Source organism: Colobus angolensis, unplaced genomic scaffold (assembly GCF_000951035.1).
Source record: "Colobus angolensis palliatus isolate OR3802 unplaced genomic scaffold, Cang.pa_1.0 Scaffold52, whole genome shotgun sequence".
In the NCBI taxonomy this organism is placed as follows: Eukaryota; Metazoa; Chordata; class Mammalia; order Primates; family Cercopithecidae; genus Colobus; species Colobus angolensis.
In genome coordinates, this window is record NW_012118710.1 from 4,421,681 (window position 1) to 4,441,818 (window position 20,138).

At 47.5% G+C, this 20,138-nt stretch overlaps 2 protein-coding genes across 6 annotated transcripts in view; one reads left to right on the top strand and one right to left on the bottom strand.

Annotated features, from left to right (window-relative positions):
* FGFR1 (fibroblast growth factor receptor 1) overlaps positions 1 to 7,747 on the top strand; it is a 71,108-nt gene extending 63,361 nt beyond the window's left edge. Inside the window, 9 exon segments of the mRNA XM_011960686.1 lie at positions 569 to 737; positions 970 to 1,091; positions 1,543 to 1,653; positions 2,915 to 3,105; positions 4,069 to 4,191; positions 4,341 to 4,411; positions 4,681 to 4,818; positions 4,955 to 5,060; positions 5,174 to 7,747. Of these exon segments, the coding sequence (XP_011816076.1) occupies positions 569 to 737; positions 970 to 1,091; positions 1,543 to 1,653; positions 2,915 to 3,105; positions 4,069 to 4,191; positions 4,341 to 4,411; positions 4,681 to 4,818; positions 4,955 to 5,060; positions 5,174 to 5,350 (1,208 nt within the window). The 3' untranslated portion in view covers positions 5,351 to 7,747.
* A 1,864-nt stretch (positions 7,748 to 9,611) lies between these two features.
* LETM2 (leucine zipper-EF-hand containing transmembrane protein 2) overlaps positions 9,612 to 20,138 on the bottom strand; it is a 23,074-nt gene continuing 12,547 nt past the window's right edge. For 4 of the 5 annotated variants that reach the window (XM_011960689.1, XM_011960688.1, XM_011960690.1 and 1 more), the window contains 7 exons: positions 18,670 to 18,807; positions 18,027 to 18,227; positions 16,443 to 16,562; positions 14,613 to 14,726; positions 12,099 to 12,191; positions 11,677 to 11,775; positions 9,612 to 10,921 (listed from right to left, as the gene is read on the bottom strand). In XM_011960689.1, the coding sequence (XP_011816079.1) occupies positions 10,859 to 10,921; positions 11,677 to 11,775; positions 12,099 to 12,191; positions 14,613 to 14,726; positions 16,443 to 16,562; positions 18,027 to 18,227; positions 18,670 to 18,807 (828 nt within the window). In that variant the 3' untranslated portion in view covers positions 9,612 to 10,858. The remainder of the gene's footprint in view (positions 10,922 to 11,676; positions 11,776 to 12,098; positions 12,192 to 14,612; positions 14,727 to 16,442; positions 16,563 to 18,026; positions 18,228 to 18,669; positions 18,808 to 20,138) is intronic. The other variant, XM_011960687.1, reaches the window with a different exon arrangement.

Below are 20,138 nucleotides of genomic sequence, written 5' to 3' on the forward strand. Positions count from 1 at the left end.
TGAGATTTATTCACTATCACAAGAACAGCACGGGGAAGACCTGCCCCCATGAGTCAGTGACCTCCTACCAGGTCCCTCCCATAACACGTGGGAAATCAAGATGAGATTTAGGTGGGGACACAGCCAACCATTACCAGCCATACCATACCCTTCTCCCCTGTGTGCGCACCCTTCCGCATGGGAGGGTGTGTGCAAGAGTGGCCGTTTCCTCAGAAGCCTGTGCTCATTCTGGAAGGTGCTTTGGGAGTTGGGAATCCATAAACTAAGGCAAAGTAGTTGCAAAGAGTCAGGAGAATAGAGTTGTTACTGTGATGATCCGTTATAAAACGTCAAGCTGGAAGAGGTGCATTTGGTCTGCTTAATTTAAAGGTGAGTGAAGTCTAGAAAGGCCAGCTCATGGCAGAAATAGGTCAGTCCTAGGAGTTGGGCCTCCCAGCCTGCCATGGTCTTTGAAACACTCTGTGTTGGGGAAGGAACATCAGATACACAGACACGTGTCTCTGCCATTGTTGGGAAGCCGTGACTAGGAATTGGAAGGAGTCGCCCCTGACCCTGCTCCTTGCTCTAGGGTGACCCCACTCTTCCTTGCAGGTGTCTGCTGACTCCAGTGCGTCCATGAACTCTGGGGTTCTTCTGGTTCGGCCATCACGGCTCTCCTCCAGTGGGACTCCCATGCTAGCAGGGGTCTCTGAGTATGAGCTTCCTGAAGACCCTCGCTGGGAGCTGCCTCGGGACAGGTAATATACTTTAACTCCCAACTTTTTGAAGGCATTCCTTGCTTGCTATTCTAGTGGTAGAAGGTGCATATACTAACACCTTCTGGGTGGTGAAGGTTCATGAAATGCCTGCAGAAACATTTCCACTTTCTGCTTGCAGTTGGGTGAAATACAGAGAGGCGGAGATGGGGTGCCTCTCAAGGTTTGAACTTCACCAGCCCCAACTTATGCCACTCTCTGTTTTCCCTGAAAGACTGGTCTTAGGCAAACCCCTGGGAGAGGGCTGCTTTGGGCAGGTGGTGTTGGCAGAGGCCATCGGGTTGGACAAGGACAAACCCAACCGTGTGACCAAAGTGGCTGTGAAGATGTTGAAGTGTAAGTGATGCTTCTGTCCTTGCAAAGAAAATCTTGTCCCGTTCCAAGCAAGCAGCAGGCCTCGGGCCCAGCAGAACAGCTTCTCTGGTGCCTTTGCTGCCCACATTTGCTCCCCTGCCTGCTTGGGGTTACCTGGGAGTGGAGGGGGTGTTCTGCACCCTGAGATTGTTCTGTGACCTCACTCTGTTCCTTGGTATCAGCCTGGGCTGTGGTCAGGTGTTTATCCTGGATCCATTGCTTGCGGGCTTTCCTCACCACATCCCTGCCCACTCACTACCACCTGTTGCAACAACGACTCCCATTAGACGGAAGAGAAAATAAGTTTGGATGGAAGTGGGGAGGAGAGAATCAAGTCCCAGGGAAAAGCAGCCCCTCGACACATACCCCACTCCCTTAGCCTTTCTCCTGCCCTCCCTTCCCAAGTAAATGAGTCTCAACATGTTCTTTAAAGCGGACGCAACAGAGAAAGACTTGTCAGACCTGATCTCAGAAATGGAGATGATGAAGATGATTGGGAAGCATAAGAATATCATCAACCTGCTGGGGGCCTGCACGCAGGACGGTGGGTACCGGCCAGACTGGCCTTCCCTGCCCAGCCGGGAAAAGATCTGAGCTGGAGTATCAGTCCCAAGGCCTCTCTCGGTCACAGTTAGGGAAGGGGGTTAAGAGCGGCCACTTTAGCAGAGGTTAAAATGTGTTATTTTGGGGTCTGGGCTCCGCTTATTGGTGTTCATTCAAGAATATAGATACCTAGATTCACACACATGGTGTGTTAACAGAGGCAGCTGAGTAATTATGGGCTAAGAGTGCTCAGGCTGGGTGCAGTGGCTCATACCTGTAACCCCAGCACTTTGGGAGGCCAAAGCAGGTGGATCACTTGAGATCAGGAGTTCGAGACCAGTCAGGCCAAAATGGTGAAACTCCGTCTCTCCTAAAAATATGAAAATTAGCCAGGCCTGGACGTGCATGCCTATGATACCAGCTACTCGGGAGGCTGAGGCACAAGAAATTGCTTGAACTCGGGAGGTGGAGGTTGCAGTGAGCCGAGATCATCACGCCATTGCACTCCAGCTTGGGAGACACTCCCTCTGTCTCAAAAATAAAATAAATAGGCCAGGCACAGTGGCTCACACCTGTAATCCTAGCACTTTGGGAGGCCGAGGCAGGTGGATCACTTGAGGTCTGGAGTTCGAGACCAGTCTGGCCAACAGGTGAAACCCTGTCTCTACTGAAAATACAAAAAGTAGCTGGGCGTGGTGGCACATGCCTGTAATTCCAGCTACTCGGGAGGCTGAGGCAGGAGAATTGTTTGAATCCGGGAGGCGGAGGTTGCCTTGAGCGGAGGTTGTGGTGAGCCGAGATGGCGCCATTGCACTCCAGCCTGGGCAACAAGAGCAAAATTCCATCCCAAAACAAAAAACAAAAAAAAAGCCAGGCGTTGTGGTGCACGCCTGTAATCCCAGCTACTTCGGAGGCTGAGGCAGGAGAATCGCTTGAATCCAGAAGGCGGAGGTTGCAGTGAGCTAAAAATTGCGCCACTGCACTCTAGCCTGGGCAACAGAGCGAGACTTCATCTCAGAATAAATAAACAGACAAACTGGGGCTCTTATGCCAATGTTGCTTGAGAATTTTCTAGACTACGCGGGGAGTAATTATTCCTCTAATTTTCTTTGGGTAGTAGAATGGATTTCCCAGGTCCCCTAAGAGGAGGCAGGAGAGGAGAGGTTGGCCAGGGTGTGCCACTGGGGATGGGGTTTCTTTGAGGTGAAGCCAAACCTGCTCACCTGCTGCTGGCCCTGTGGCCTCTTCTCCTGTGCCCGCAGGTCCCTTGTATGTCATCGTGGAGTATGCCTCCAAGGGCAACCTGCGGGAGTACCTGCAGGCCCGGAGGCCCCCGGGGCTGGAATACTGCTACAACCCCAGCCACAACCCAGAGGAGCAGCTCTCCTCCAAGGACCTGGTGTCCTGCGCCTATCAGGTGGCCCGAGGCATGGAGTATCTGGCCTCCAAGAAGGTGTGGAACCTGAAGGCTCCCTTGGGTAATGCCAGGGTGGGAACAGGGCCCCCCCCAGTCCTCCAGCCTGTGACTTGTCATCTTTTGGTAGCATTGTGGATGCACTGAGCACTGGCCGTGTGTACCCTGTGTGTTGTCTTAGGCTCTCTGGGAACCGCAGTCAGGAGAACCAGTGTAGCCAGGTGGCCTTGGGGTCAGACTGATAGAGGGTCAGATGTGTGCACTGCCACTTTCTGCGTAGTCTCAGGCAGCTACTTAGCATCTTAAAATTCTTCAAATACAAAATAAGAATAATATCAGCTGGGTGCAGTGGCCAAGGTGGGAGGATTGCTTGAGCTCAGGAGTTTGAGACCAGGTTAGGCAACATAGTGAGACCCCGTCTTTAAAAAAAAAAAAAAAATTAGCTGGGTGTAGTAGTGCGTGCCGGTAGTCCAAGCTACTTGGGAGGCTGAGATGGGAGGCTAGCTTGAGCCCAGGAGTTTGACGCTGCACTGAGCCATGATCACACCACTGCACCCCAGCCTGGGCGACAGAGCAAGGCCCTGTCTCAAAAGAAAATAAAGTATAACAATACCTGTTGTAGAATTGTTATGAGGGTAAAATGAAACTGTCTGTGAGTGTTGAGTGCAGTGTTTGGTGTATAAGGGCTGGCTTGGTTTGAGCCCAGCCACATGTGGACTTGCAGTGCTGGGAGGCAGGACCTAGGAGCACGCACCGCTGCAGACCCAGCAGAGGCATAAGGGGCCAGCATTTGGCGAGGGAAGGGAGGAGCGCTTGCTGTGATGAGAAGCCTGATGCTGGCAGAGAATGTTAGAGGAGGGAAAGCAGAGGTTCGGGGGCAGAGCAGTGTGGCGGAAGTCCTATGATACAAGTCGGCCAGTTTGCATGGGTGGCAGCCCCCCCTACAGAGCCTTCCAGCTCCCTCACCTCCCCGCTTCCCACTCTCCCTTCCTCTGTCCTCAGTGCATACACCGAGACCTGGCCGCCAGGAATGTCCTGGTGACAGAGGACAATGTGATGAAGATAGCAGACTTTGGCCTCGCACGGGACATTCACCACATCGACTACTATAAAAAGACAACCAACGTGAGTGCCAACAGGGCTGCCCCATGCTGGTGGTTTCATCTGAGAAGCTAGGAGTGGGGTGGGCTCAGAACCCACCCCCGAGTCCCTTCCCACCTGTGCCCTCACAGCCCTGCCTGGGGCCACCCCAACCTCCCCTGTGCTGCTTTCAGGGTCGACTGCCTGTGAAGTGGATGGCGCCTGAGGCATTGTTTGACCGGATCTACACCCACCAGAGTGATGTGTGAGTTTGTAACAGCAATTGCCAGGGAGGTGTGGGATAGAGAGCTTCTAGCACTGCAGAGTCCTGCATTCTCCCTGGACTGAGGAGTCCTCCTTCCACCCCAGAGAGGAAAACAAAACATTGTCTGTGGTCATTTCCTCTGCTCCAGATGTTGAAAGGCTGATCTGTTCTCCACTCTGTCTCCTGGCACTGCCCTGGGTGGAGGATTTGTGCTGGAGGAGGGGAGGCGGAGAAGCTCTAACTCCCCGTGGCTCTCCGCTTATTTGCAGATGGTCTTTCGGGGTGCTCCTGTGGGAGATCTTCACTCTGGGCGGCTCCCCATACCCTGGTGTGCCTGTGGAGGAGCTTTTCAAGCTGCTGAAGGAAGGTCACCGCATGGACAAGCCCAGTAACTGCACCAACGAGCTGTAAGCCCGAGGAGATGTCGGAGGCCCTGAGCCAGGCCCTGGGGCAAGAGTGGGCTTGAGGGGCAGGGGGCTAGGCGAGAGGGTGTCCATCTCCAGTAGGCGGCCCTTCCTCCCTGACCTTACGGTCCTGCTGCAGGTACATGATGATGCGGGACTGCTGGCATGCAGTGCCCTCACAGAGACCCACCTTCAAGCAGCTGGTGGAAGACCTGGACCGCATCGTGGCCTTGACCTCCAACCAGGTAAGGCTGCCCATGCCAGAGCCAGAGCTCAGGCTGTCCCCACTGCGTGCATGCACCTCCCTGAGTAGGGAGGAGGGGCCCGGCCCATCACTGCTTCCTCTCGCCCATCACAGGAGTACCTGGACCTGTCCATGCCCCTGGACCAGTACTCCCCGAGCTTTCCCGACACCCGGAGCTCTACATGCTCCTCAGGGGAGGATTCCGTCTTCTCTCATGAGCCGCTGCCCGAGGAGCCCTGCCTGCCCCGACACCCAGCCCAGCTTGCCAATGGCGGACTCAAACGCCGCTGACTGCCACCCACACGTCCTCCCCAGACTCCACCGTCAGCTGTAACCCTCACCCATGGTCCCTGCCAGGCCCACTGCCTGTCCATCCCTGTCCCCTTTCCTGCTGGCAGGAGCCGGCTGCCTACCGGGGGCCTTCCTGTGTGGCCTGCCTTCACCCTGCTCAGCTCACCTCTTCCTCCACCTCCTCTCCACCTGTTGGTGAGAGGTGCAAAGAGGCAGATCCTTGCTGCCGGCCACTTCATCCCCTCCCAGATGTTGGACCAAGACCCCTCCCTGCCACCAGGCACTGCCTGGAGGACGGGGAGTGGGAGCCGATGAACAGGCATGCAAGTGAGAGCTTCCTGAGCTTTCTCGTGTCGGTTTGGTCTGTTTCGCCTTCACCCGTAAGCCCCTTGCACTCTGGTGGCAGGTGCCTTGTCCTCAGGGCTACAGCAGTAGGGAGGTCAGTGCTTCGAGCCTTGATCGAAGGTGACCTCTGCTCCAGATAGGTGGTGCCAGTGGCTTACTAATTCCGATACTAGTTTGCTTTGCTCACCAAATGCCCGGTACCAGAGGATGGTGAGGCGAAGGCCAGGTTGGGGGCAGTGTTGTGGCCCTGGGGCCCAGCCCCGAACTGGGGGCTCTGTACATAGCTATGAAGAAAACACAAAGTGTATAAATCTGAGTATATATTTACATGTCTTTTTAAAAGGGTCGTTACCAGAGATTTACCCATCGGGTAAGATGCTCCTGGTGGCTGGGAGGCATCAGTTGCTATATATTAAAAACAAAGAAAAAAGAAAAAAAAGGAAAATGTTTTTAAAAAGGTCATATATTTTTTGCTACTTTTGCTGTTTTATTTTTTTAAATTATGTTCTAAACCTATTTTCAGTTTAGGTCCCTCAATAAAAATTGCTGCTGCTTCATTTTTCTATGGGCTGTGTGAAAAGGGTGGGAATGTCCACTGGAAAGAAGGGACACCCACGGGCCCTGGGGCTAGGTCTGTCCCGAGGGCACTGCATGCTCCTGGCGCAGGTTCCTTGTAACCTCTTCTTCCTAGGTCCTGCACCCAGACCTCACGACGCACCTCCTGCCTCTCCACTACTTTTGGAAAGTCAGAAAAAGAAGATGTCTGCGTCGAGGGCAGGAACCCCATCCATGCACTAGACGCGCTGGGCGGAGAGTCAAGGCCCAGCAGCCAACCACCATGGATGGTTTCTTCCAAGGAAACCGGTGGGGTTGGGCTGGGGAGGGGGCACCTACCTAGGAATAGCCACCAGGTAGAGCTAAAGTGATTAAGAGGAAGCCAAGGGCACAGTTGCTCAATGCCTGTAATCCCAGCACTTTGGGACGCCGAGATGGGCAGATCACTTAAGGTCAGGAGTTAGAGACCAGCCTGGCCAACTTAGTGAAACCCCATCTCTACTGACAATATAAAAATTATCCAGGCATGGTGCCACGTGCCTGTAATCCCAGCTCCACAGGAGGCTGAGGCAGAAGAATCCCTTGAACCTGGGAGGCGGAGGTTGCAGTGAGCCGAGATTGTGCCATTGCACTCCAGCCTGGGTGACAGAGAAAACAGAAAGGAAAGCAAATGATGAAGGTCTGCAGAAACTGAACCCAGACATGTGTCTGCCCCATCTGTGTGGGCACGGTTTTGCCGGTGCTAGTAAGTGCAGGAGAACATGTCACCTGAGGCTAGTTCTGCATTCAGGTCCCTGGCTTCGTTTCTTGTTGGTATTCCTCCCCAGATCGTCCTTCCTGTATCCTTGTGACCAGACTGTATTTGTTGGGACTGTCGCAGATCTTGGCTTCTTACAGTTCTTCCTGTCCAAACTCCACCCTACCCCTCAGGAAGGGGGGAAAATTCTCCGAATGCTTTTGTTTTTTTGGCTGCTTGGAATTTACTTCTGCCACCTGCTGGTCATCACTGTCCTCACCAGGCGGATTCTGGCTCCCCGGTACCTCATGGCTCAAACTACCACTCCGCAGTCACTATATTAAAGCTTACATTTTGCTGGATTACTGCTAAATACAAAAGAAAGTTCCATATGTTTTCATTTCTGTAGGGAAATTGGGATTGCTGCTTTAAATTTCTGAGCTAGGATATTTTTGGGCAGCTACAGTATTGGTCACTATTGTAAAATTATCTTTGTTTCTCTCTGTAAATATGCACCTGCTAACATTACAACTTGTATTTATGTTTAAAGAAGGCATCATTTGGTGAACAGAGCTGGGAAATGAATTTTTAGCTCTTAAAAGCATTTGCTTTGAGACCACACAGGAGTGTCTTTCCTTGTAAAACAGTGATACTCTGCTTTGGCCCTACCTTGAAGCAATGTTGTGGGAAGGGATGAAGACTCTAAAAGGCTTCATAAGCCCTTGGGAGAGGTGCTAGAAAAATATATGGCACTATCATAATTACAGTGATGTCCTTGCTGTTACTACTCAAATCACCCACGAATTTCCCCAAAGACTGCACTAGCTGTCACATAAAAGAGAGTGAAATTGACCTGAGAGAAAATGAAATGGCCATTTTACGTAGAGGACCAGATTGGGTCTCCTGAGGAAAGGAATCCAGTTTATCTAATGAAGATGTTGTACCATCAAGGCACTGAGTCTGTCTGGTTTCCTGAGGGTTAAAAGATTAGGGCTGGGATCACCACAGCATTAATCAATACTGCCTTTCCGTCTTTTCTAATTGCCATAGGCTGAAGATCATCGGTCCCTTGGCCCTGCTAATGTAATGTATTGATCTTAGGTAAGTAAGATTGAACATCAGATGAGGGAGGAAATCTGTCTCAGTTAATGAGGTTGCTGTGCTTATTAGCTACCACTGGGTGGAGCCAGCGAGCTGAAGTTTCAGTTGGCATTAGGTGAACCACCCACCAGTCAGCTCCTAAGCAACATTGGTCCAACTACTACCTGCTAGTATGTGTTGGTGTGAGTGGGAACTCTTTAGCCTAGATTTGGCATTACAGAAAAATTGGACAGCACTGATACGGCTTGTTTTGGAATGATTTAAGTATAGAATTAGATATGACACAGGTGCAAGGCCATAAGTGTTAGTGGCCACTACCTCTCTATTGTAGCAGAATTCTGTGTGAGACACAGACCACATCTAGCATCACTGCAGTTGGGTTTTAGAGAATGCCTAAAGTGGCTGGGCATGGTGGCTCACGCCTGTAATCCCAGCACTTTGGGAGGCTGAGGCAGGCAGATCACCTGAGGTCAGGAGTTCCAGACCAGCCTGGCCAACATGGTGAAATCTCATCTCTACAAAAATACAAAAATTAGCCAGGTGTGGTGGTGCATGCCTTTAATCCCAGCTACTCCAGAGACTGAGGCAGGAGAATTGCTTGAACCCAGGAGGCGGACGTTGCAGTGAGCCAAGATCACTCCACTGCACTCCAGCCTGGGTGACAGCGAGACTGTCTCAAAAATAAAAAAGTCTAAAGTCATACCCAATGAGATCATTAGCAGCAGGTAGAGCCAAGGCATCTGCATCTATAGAGAAGGGAGCAGAGAGGAGAAAGCTCTGAAGCAGCCGGAACAGCCTTCCATTCCCTCTGCTGAGGAGAGCCAGAGAAGAGGGTGGTCAGTAAGAACCTAACTGCTAAGACTTGGTCTGGGCGGGTTCCCTCTAGGTGGACCCTCAGCAGTATTCAGGAGCATTTCCACCGTAACTGCCCCACATGCAGGTCTTCGCACACAGAAGGGATCTCTTTTATAAACATGCTAACTAGAGGTGTAACTGTCTCATTACCCCGGGAGGCTAGCACCAGTGTGGTGTATGGTGCTGGCTCTCAGGGGACACTGCATGTCTCCTCCCAGCTCTGCACTGTCCAGTGGTACCATGGCAGTGGCTTGAAATCAACATGGTGGGAGGATTTATATCACTGGAATAACCAGATGCTATAAATCAGGGCTTTCCCCTCCTCAAAGAGTTGGTGGTTAACGATTTACCAGAACACCGCTAGCTGGGATTCGATGTAAGGATCATTGAACCCAACAGCCAAGCACCCCAAGTGATGAGAACAACGACACATCCTTGACTTCTCTGAGCTGCTAGCAGAAGAGTGGGAGGAGAGGTGTATCAAGTGGCCCAGGTCTTTTGACCGAGTCACTGCTCATTCCCACCCTGCTTGGAGGGAAAGCCAGAAGGAACTGTAGGACAGCCCAGCAGTACCTATGACTCATTCAGCTAAAACAGGATTGAGCAAGTTTAGCTAATCCTTTTCCCACATTTAACACCTGAAATGTGGACTAATTAAAACACCCGTCATTTTTGAAACGGGAAAATATATTGCGAATCACCTCGCTAGGCAGGATCCACGACTGCTGTATTTGCACAGTAGGGATTCATCATTCCCAAAGAACTGGGCTTCATTAGTGGGACATGGTGGGGCTTCTCTGATGGAGCAGAAGTTTAGAAAGCACTGTAGAATACATATTCTTGTTGTGAAGTGCTGGTGACATTCCTCATTTAGGTGATCCCAGACAGGACAGTTGAGTTTTACTTATTTTAACTGATTGCTGTCTAACCACAGCAAGTAAATCTAATTTTATCACCTACAGGCCGAAATACCTTTGGCCTTCTAACCACTCCCCAAGGGAAGAAAGCCCTTGGTCAGCTGCATGGCAGTCTATTATTTCAGTATTATTAATACTGAAAACACCAAACATAAATATCCTAATGTGATACTTGTTGCTGGGTAGCACAGGGATTATATCAGACCTTCACAACCCCTATGACTAATAAATAGTCTTGTGAAAGACAAACTGGCCAGAAACACACACACCCAACACAAACAAATGATTAAGGCTTAAACCCTTAATTATGCTTCCTAGCAAAATGGTGGCTAATGAAAGCCATATGAGCTAGAAGAGTGGCTGCCTAGCAGATTGCTGCAGCCTCTGCAGGCCCAAGAGGGGGATGTCAGAAGCAGCCAAATCTTTCTGATTGCCAGTCTGTTTAACTCCCCATTTTCTCCAAGAAGCTTCATTATATCCAGAAAGATCTTTTGGGGAGTATATCCATCCCGTCTCATAAGGTACTTTGTTTCCAGGGTGTTGATTCTACTGGTGGATCATTCAGAAAGTTAATCAGGTGCTCCTAAAATGGTTTTTGGAACTTCCAAGTTCTTACTCAGAATTCCAAGCCATAGGAGACAGAGGTATCTAAGGTGCCAAGCTGATTCCATTGTGCAAAAAATTTCCCCTCTTAAGGGACGTACACATGAAACTAAAAAAACAACATGGTGGGGGGTGAGCTTTATACAAAGTGGAGTGGGGTGACAATGGCACAGAGGAAATGGGACTTCGCAATTATATTTTTATAAGGGGTCTGAACTTGGTCTCACGACTCACATCACCTGGAATGGTTACCAGGCCTCAAAGCACTGCCCCATGGGCTAAACGAGTGATCCACTCTCTGAAGCCAGACAGAGAGTCTTAGCTGGGAGATCCTTTACAGATGCCACTGTTGAGGGCCGGAAGCTGGAGAGAGTGAGCTCCATCCTCAAGTAGTCCTTATGCTCCTTTTGAACTAGCCTTGCTGTTCTGGGCCGTCATTTGTGATTTGGCCTGGAGCGTCTAGGCGTAAAAAACAAAAGGACTGTAGGCATTAGTCACAGACGTGGAAGTTCTTAAGGAGTGAATGCCATTTTTGTTTTCTTAATCAAAATAGTGACAGACCACAAAGTCAAATCTGAGATTGTAATTTACCTTGGTAATAAAAGATACAAGAGATTTACAAAAAACAAGGTCTGTGTGTGCCTTGGGATGCTTTTCTGGGCTTACCCCGTATGTGTCTTAATAGATTCTCTGTCCTGCCAGCCATGTCTTTGGTCCACAGGAGCCACTTCCCACTTCAACTCTCCCACAACCTCCCCACTGTTTACTCTTCATGCCCTGTGCTCTTGCCCCAAATCCCTTCACCCAATTGGGAAGACTGGATGATAGATAATTTCTTATTTACGTGCATTTCTCCTGAAATTCAAGTTGCTTTCCAGCTAGTGTTTCCTGACATCAGAAGCCTGTGTAAAATACACAACACATGGAAACTATTTCCATCTGGCACATAAGAAAAAAAGGGTCTGCCTATATTGTAACTGGCTTCTAAGCATGTTTTAGTCTGACCCACAATTGTATTGGTGGTTTTTTGCTTTTGGATAGTTGAAGTAAAAAACGTGGTTATAAGATGACTAAAGTTCAGCCTACAATTTCCTGTTTGGACAACAGGAAGAATTGTGCAGTGTTTTGCAACAGGACTAATTCTAGATTCTCACTACGCTTAAAGATAACTGGAGGGAGAGGGTTTTTCTTTTTCATTTATTAAAGATACTTACAGCTTCTTTAGAAGTGATGGATCCTTTAGGTAATGAAATAGGTGTTGATGGTGTTATGGGTGATGATGTAACTGGTGGCGGCTGTATAAAGTCTTCATCCTTAAACATCAGAACCAAGAGTTGGGTTACTGATTTAAAAAAAATCTGTATTAATCTACAGTCCACTACCTTGACTACCAGGAACTTGTCACAGCTACCTCATATCCTGGCACAGGATTCAAAAGGCAAAATCTGGAACCTAATTACATGTAGCCAAATAATAAGCTTCCTCTTAGAAACAGATCAAACAGTACAATAAGTATTCCTTATTAAGGAACATTATTGTATTGAATTTCAGTTTCATTAAGGAGATTAAAACAGGAGAAATCGACCCATTGCTATTTTCATTTTTTAATTAACCAAATGGAAAGTAACTGTCTAACCTTAGTTCCCTTCGGTTGAGGTGCAAGATCCACCATGTTCTCTTTAGATTCGGTGAAAGTAGGTAATTCCATAAGAATATCAGTCTTTGGAGCCTGGCGAGAGAAACATTTTATGTATCATAAGCTTTCTGCTCTTCCTAAAACCCAGAAACTTTTATAGTAGTCAATGCCTTTTTTAGCACAATTTGCTTTCCACTAAATCCCTAGCTTCACCCTCCAGCTCCACCCTTTTATGAGTAACATGAAATATGCCCCTGACATAGCAACTTAGTATTATTTCTCTTTGAGTTTTGAGTACTTTATATACAAAAGTTGCACTCGGATAGATTCTAGCATTTAAAATAATCATTAGCAAACCACTGATGGTACTGGTCCTGCTGTCAGCCTAAAAAACAAAAAAGCAATTTCTCAATTTTTTTTTTCTTTTTTTTCTTTTTTCTTTTTTTTTTTTTGAGATGGAGTCTTGCTCTGTCACCAAGGCTGGAGTACATTGGCTCGATCTCGGCTCACTGCAAACTCCCCGTCGCAGGTTCAATCAGTTCTCCCTGCCTCAGCCTCCTGAGTAGCTGGGATTACAGGCACCTACTACCATGCCTGGCTACTAATTTTTGTATTTTTAGTAGAGACGGTGTTTTCGCCATGTTGGCCAGGCTGGTTTTGAGCTCCTGACCTCAGGTGATCCGCCCGCCTCAGCCTCCCAAAGTGCTGTGATTATAGGCATGAGCCACCGCACCTGGTCTCAGTTATTTTCTAATAGCATTGATATAACTTGGTCTATGTTGCATCTTTTTCATTTTTAGTATCTAATAATAAATGATAAAATAGCCTGATTTACTAAAATGGTAAGCTCCTGTAATGCAAGGAAGATGGGAAGAGGGGTGGTATTATAGATTACGATAAGAATGGGGGTGGTGATAGAATAGCTAGCTAACCTATCTTTAGGAATTAGATTTGAAAAACATATCACTGTGCTTTGGAAGTTATTTGTGTACTTTGGAGGGATAAGGCTACATACATCCAAAATTACAGTGTATTTGATGTCTCTATTCTTCACAGAACCTAGCATGCTACTTGTTCTCATTTTGTATATATACATGGAGAATAGAAGTTTAAAAACATGGGTGGGAAAAAGCCAATAAATTGCTTAGGAGCTTATCATTTTGTCCTTAATTCCTTTCTCACCCACTCCAGAAAAGCAATGTCTGGAGAAAGAGCTGATGGCCCTCTAGAATAATTCTGAGAACCCAAATTTAGCTGAGACAGTGAGCTCCTCCCAGATTTCCTAGCCCCTGAGAGCAATCTTAAGAATGACTGTTGACTTTGGTCTGTCTCACATGAATGGTTCCTTGAGTTGGATAGAATAAGAACCCACTAGCCTGCCTTTTAGAACATGGTCTATACTCTGAAACTGCTCCTAGTCTCCCTAGAGTTTTTCCTGGACAAATCCCAAAACCAGATTACTCTAGAAATATGAAAAGGGAAAGCAAGATGGTGTTTCCTGAAGTTGGGTTTTCATACTGGACTTCAGATAATTTTCCTTGGCTTGTCCAAGGAGTCAACAGCGTAATTAAGATATAAAATGGCCCTCACTTAGTACTTGGACTAATCCCCTAAACCACAGTGTAGCATCTTCTACAAGAGTCTTTCCTTTCTTACTCATGCGGGGTTCTGAGTCAGACAGGAAGCCACCAGCTATAGAAGCGGGAGGCCCTTTCTGATGGGCCCGGAGCAAGATGCTATAGTGACTGGGCCAATCCTATGCTCTTCCCTACAACACCCGGAAGAAAAATGACTAAGGAAATGAGTTGAAGGGCATTCTAGATTAGCTATTCAATGCTTAAAAACTAATAGGAATCTGGACAAATGAACAGCAAGCATTCAGTCTAAAAGGAGAAAGCAACAGAAACACCCACACACACGTCTGCTAATGAAGATGAGATAGTTAAGGAAAAGGAATAAACTGCTCCTATTAGTGAAATTCTCAAACTGGGCTCAAAGGCAGTAGCAGCCTTAAGGCTGCAGGTAGTCTGAGTGGCTTCAGTTTTCTGTTTGTTTTGTTTGAGATGGAGTCTCATTCTGTTGCCCAGGCTGGAGTGCAATGGCGTGATCTCATCTCACTGCAACCTCCGCCTCCCAGGTTCAAGCAATACTGCCTCAGCCTCCCAAGTAGCTGGGATTACATGTGCCCACCACCATGCCCTGCTATTTTTTGTATGTTTAGTAGAGACGGGGTTTCACCATGTTGGTCACGCTGGTTTTGAACTCCTGACCTCAGGTGATCCACCTACCTCGGCCTCCCAAAGTGCTGAGATTACAGGCGTGAGCCACTGTGCCTGGCCTTTGTTTTGTTGTGGTTGGTTGGTTTTTCAGGAATGTTTAAAACATAAAACCAGTTGGGCCAAATTCCAAAAGGCCAAAAGAAATGCCTGCTCTGACTGCAGGAGTACACCAAGTGTTTATGGAGAGGCCTCAGCTGGATGGACGTTGAGGGTGCCCATGAGCCCAGTTACTCACCTCCCCGCTGAGTGGTATCTCAATAGGCTTGGGCTTCACATCTATCAGGTAGAAGGTGCGGGACAGGAGCAAAAGGGAAGGAGGAACGTTCTCCTTCAGGTGGAGGTCCTGCCACTGGAGAACAGGAGGGGAACAACACGTGAGAATCACAGAACGCCAGAGCTGGAGTGATCCGCGGTGATGTGCCGCCTCCCTCGCTGGCACCTTCCGCCCCTTCCGCCGAGCCGCTCAGGTGATGAGTAACGGCAGAACACGGACAGGGGCCCAGCCCTGGCTTCTGCACTGAGGGGGTACCCTGCCGACTCCTTCACTATGGTGGAATCACTCTCGGAGAATTCAATTAAACTGTCAACCCAGTCAAGTATCTTCTCCTGGACAAAGTGTAGATAATGTGAAAGAATAAATCACAAGCTGAGCAACACAGGGCGACTCTGTCTCCACACAAAAAAATTTCTAATTATCTGGGTATAGTGGTACATGCCCGTGGTCCCAGCTAGGGAGGCTGAGGTGGGAGGATCGCTTGAGCCCAGGAGTTTGAGGCTGCAGTGGCCTGTGTTAATGCCACTGCATTCCAGCTTGGGTGACAGAGTGAAACCCTGTCTTCTTAAGATCAGTAATATATGCACAAAAGATAAAATTCAAAAAGTACCATAAAAAAATATTCAGAAAGCTTGTGCAGTGACCATGTCATAGCCAACGTTCAAGAAATAAATGATTTTAAGGATCTTTCTCTACAATGTGCTGTCTTCCAACCAGAGCTGGTCCGACATATGAGAGGAAAAAGTGACCTAACACGGTTTCCAAGCCATGGCTGGTATCCTAAGATTATCTGCGCACTCTTCATGGCATTTTTTACAATGATGGGAATGAAATGTAATAGGAGTTACTCCTTTGTTTTAAAGCATGGATGCTCTTAAAGTACAAATATGCTATCTGAGGAAAAATATTAAACATGGGTTAACACAGCGTGTGTTGGTTTGGGGCACTAATTGAAAAGCAGCCCTAGGTGGGCCACCAGGCAAAGTGGGGACCTCCAGACAGATTCACACAGATAACAGGCCTTGAACTGAAATTTTTGCCAGGACCCTTTACACTACGTGGAGTAGGTCAAAATTCTAAGGTGGCTCCAAGACACCTTGTCCCTGCAGCACCCACACTCTCTCCTAGTTATTCAACAGTATTCTAGGTGCTGTGTGAAGGGATTCTACAGGTGTAACTGAGGTCCCAAGTCGGTTGACCTTAAGATAGGGAGACTCTTTGGATGGGCCTCACCAATCACATGAGACCTTCAGTCGGGCTAGAGGTCAAACACAGGGGAAATTGGAGATTTCAAGCACAAGGAAGCTCTGGCATATGAGAAGTTCTCTGATGTTGGCTTTGCAGATGAAGGAGGCCAAGAGGCAAGGAATACAGGTGGCCACTAGATGCTGAGAGTAGCCCTGGGCTCACAGCCAGCCGGGAAACAAAGACAGGCCGACAGCTGCAAGGAACTAGGTTCAGCCAACAACTGAATGAACTTAGAAGCAAGTCGTTTCCCACAGCCTCCAAAGGAAGACAGCCTGCACTTGTGACCTACCAACTGTGAGCTAATATACCGGTGTTGTTTTAAGCCACTAAGTTCATGGTCATTTCGTAGGCAGCAATGGAAAACTGATAGAGATCCCAATCAAAGTCAAAAATCAACCTAGTTCTTCAACATCCCACTGCTCAATGAAATAAGGCAAATTAGGTAAGACGATTCACTTGCAAAGGAGAAATCACATAAGGAGGTCTGCATATTGTAGAAGAGAGTTCTAGGGAAGAGGACCCCGGAGGGGTGCTGCTACTTGCCTCTGTGAGCTGTTGTCGCAGTTGTTCCTCCGTGAGACCCAATGATCTCATCCCTCGGGCCCTACAGGCGGACTGTAGTTCTGATACACTCAATGCCCTCACCCCTTCCTTGGCAATTATCTGAAAGAAATGTAAGGGATGGAGTTGGAGCTTTTGATTCCAATTTTATGTAATCCCTAAATTCCAGTAAATCAGTGGAAACAGAATCGGAGGCTTGGACACTTTGTACCTTGCACTGGCTGCTGCAGCAAAGGCATAGGGAGGTGGCAGTTGAAATAACGGGAATCCTGCCAACAGGTATTAGCAATATTAGGGATATTTACGCAACTCCTCCCCAACATTCTGTCATCAGAGTAATTTTTTCCCCTCTTGATCTGCATTTTGTCTGGTTGTGACGTATCTACTTTTCTCTTCCGTGGCAGCTTTATGGTTCATTAGAAAAAAGTAGTTCACTTGAAAAGCTCACAATGTACCATTTGTTGCATGTCACTGTAGTGTTTTCCCCTGCTGTCCCCCCACCACCCCCAGAAATGGCCCTGACACACTGATCCACAAAACTCCCTCAGTAAATAACACAGCTTCTGCTTGGCGTAACCCAAAACTATGGTATTTCTGGGACCAGTATTGTTTATTGCAAAGCTCTAAGAGCAACAACTGAAATCTAAATGGGGCCAAAGGGATCATGCTTTCTCAGTTCTGGGAAACCTGCTCCCCCAGGCGGAATGCTTATAAAGCAGCTGATTCTGAGTCAAGAAACATTCCTTCCATTTTTTCAAAAAGCCTAATTAGTAGTTATAGTCCAAGGGTGCCTTTCTTCTACAAGGTGTTGAGGCTCTGCTTTTCCTCCCAGCATTATGTTTTGCATACCAAGCCAACTACCCCTTCTTGGCAGGCCAACGTGCCCAGCAGAATATTGACTTTGGCACCAGCTTCCCGGTATGAGAGCACAAGTGTGGGAGCAGAGCTTTGTCAGGAATCTACTGAGCTGCTATTTCCTTCCCAGCAGGTCCTAACTGCTTTAGATGAGTCCCAGCTAAGACATCCAGATTACTAACTGCTTATGATGGCCTTCTCAATAAATGGGTAAGGGGATGACAACTCCTCAAATGAGTAATCAAGGTTCAAGTTGTCATGGTAATGGTTGTTTAAACCACTCATTTTGTCAGAACCCAACATGACCAGACCCAACGGAAAATACTGCACTTCTACCCAGGCGTGGTGGCTCACACCTGTCATCCCAGCACTTTGGGAGGCTGAGGCGAGCAGATCACTTGAGGTCAGGAGTTTGAGACCAACCTGGCCAACATGGTGAATGAAGCCCCGTCTCTACTAAAAATAGAAAAATTAGCTGGGTGTGGTGGTGCATGCCTGTAATCCCAGCTACTTGGGAGGCTGAGGTGGGAGAATCACTTGAACCCGGAAGGCAGAGGTTGCAATGAGCCAGGATTGCGCCACTGCAGCCTGGGCAACAGAGCAAGACTTCGTCTCAAAAACAAAAACAATACTGCACAGTTCGTCCCACAGGCACCCTAAGGTATCTCCCAAAAACTTGCTAATTCCCTAGAGCTATGGTTAAGCTCTTACTTCATCATCTGCTTTTATAGACTTCAGTTTCATCAGGAGCTGAAAGCGGAGCAGGTTGTTGGTTCCAAACGTCTGCATTTCTAGCAGTTTGCAAAGGGCAACCAGCTGAGGGCGATCTAAGTGTTCCAGGGCCAGCTGGTCCTCAAATAGTTTGGAGAAGCGAACTATCTCCTTTGTGCTGGGCTTGTGGCCTGTCTGGACCTACGCAGTGGGACAAAGAGGCCAATTAAAATGTGTTTCCTACTTAATTTAACTTTCCCAATAGGCTATTTGAAAGAGACACCAAAGCATTTATGGGACTCTGTCTGACATCTGGAAATGGGTCTCGTGGTATAAAGAAAAGATATCCATCCGAAGTCAAACTACATCAGCCGAAAAATCAGGAGTTCGGAAGTTTGACTCTAAGTCTACTGTTCTTTCCAAGAAGTTATCAATGTCTTCAACATGCTGATTACTTAAGACAGGCTTTTCTGCAAACTACTATCAATGTTTATAATATTAAATGTTTACAATATTGTACGTTCATAATTTAGATATTTGCAATTCCAAAGATGGTGAACAGTTTGGGAAATCCATGATGACATGTGTTTTTCATATAACTCCCAACCCTGAAGTTGTTTGGCATTACATAAAAGATGGACACCTGCTTCACATAGGATGACAGCTGTGTAGAGGCATCGCCCATCTTGGCTCTGTTCCTCCTTGCCATTTCTGTCATGGTTTCTTGAAGAAATTTTGCTAGTTCCAACTTTACAGCCATTTTCTTTTTCTGTTTTTCTTCCTTAATGGTAGAAGAATAAAAGTTACTCAATCCTTCATGAATGCAAATTGGTAGATAAAGATGGGAGAAAAACAACTGTCTCCTTGTTATTGCTCATCCCTACATCATGTAATAACATGATGCTCCGGCATAGCTGAATGGGTTTGTGAGACCAAAGCAAGTAAAAAGAAGCCTCCATTTGGAACTTGTCTCCTTACTTTTGTTTCTCACTAATACAATAATCATAAGCATTTGATAGATCCAAAATGTTCCCCCAATGGGAGGCTTTATCATTATTTAGAATGAGATACTATCTCTCTCTCTCTCTCTCTCTCTCTCTCTCTCTCTCTCTCTCTCTTTGAGATGAAGTCCCACTCTGTTGCCCAGGCTGGGGTGCAGTGGCACCATCTCGGCTCACTGCAACCTCCACCTCCCGGGCTCAAGCGATTCTCCTGCCTCAGCCTCCCAAATAGCTGGGATTACAGGTGCATGCCACCACACCTGGCAGATTTTTTTTTTTTTTTTTTTTTGAGATGGAGTTTCACTCTGTCACCCAGGCTGGAGTGCAGAGGTACCATCTTGACTCACCGCAACCTCTGTCTCCCAGGTTCAAGCAATTCTCCTGCCTCAGCCTCCCAAATAGCTGGGATTCAGACACACGCCACCACACCGGGCTGATTTTTGTATTTTCAGCAGAGTAGGGATTTTCGCCATGTTGGCCAGGCTGGTCTTGAACTCCTGAACTCAAGTGATCCGCCCGTCTCAGCCTCCCAAAGTGCTGGGATTACAGGCTTGAGTACGGCACCCAGACAAGAATGAGATTCTATCTCTTAACCTGGTGCAAACTATTCAGGCTGCCAGTTGAGCCAACTCCTTGTTTGAGTGGCCCTGGGTTTTGCTTTACAAACAAAAGAAAACTAGGAAATGGACTCTACACTAATGTAGCTTACAGTTTAATAGAAAACAGACATAAGTAATTACAATACAATGAGTTAAGTGCTCTAACAGACATGAACACAGCACTACACAAAAGAAAAGTAAATGGATACTCGTAGGACACTGTTGGCTGGTGTTTCTTAATCCTTGTTCATCATCAGAAATGTACTATGGTAGCATTTTCAAAATAACCACAGTCAGGACTCAGTGGTAAAGAAAAACAGGAATCTGTATATTTTTAAGTTGCCGAGGAGATTCTAATGATCAGCCAATCTTAAGAATCACTGATTTTTAGATAGATCTTAAAAGATATAACAACAACAACAACAAAATCACACAATAGCATGATCAGAACCCACTTAGTGGCCGGGTGAGGTGGCTTACACCTGTAATCCCAGCACTTTGGGAGGCCGAGG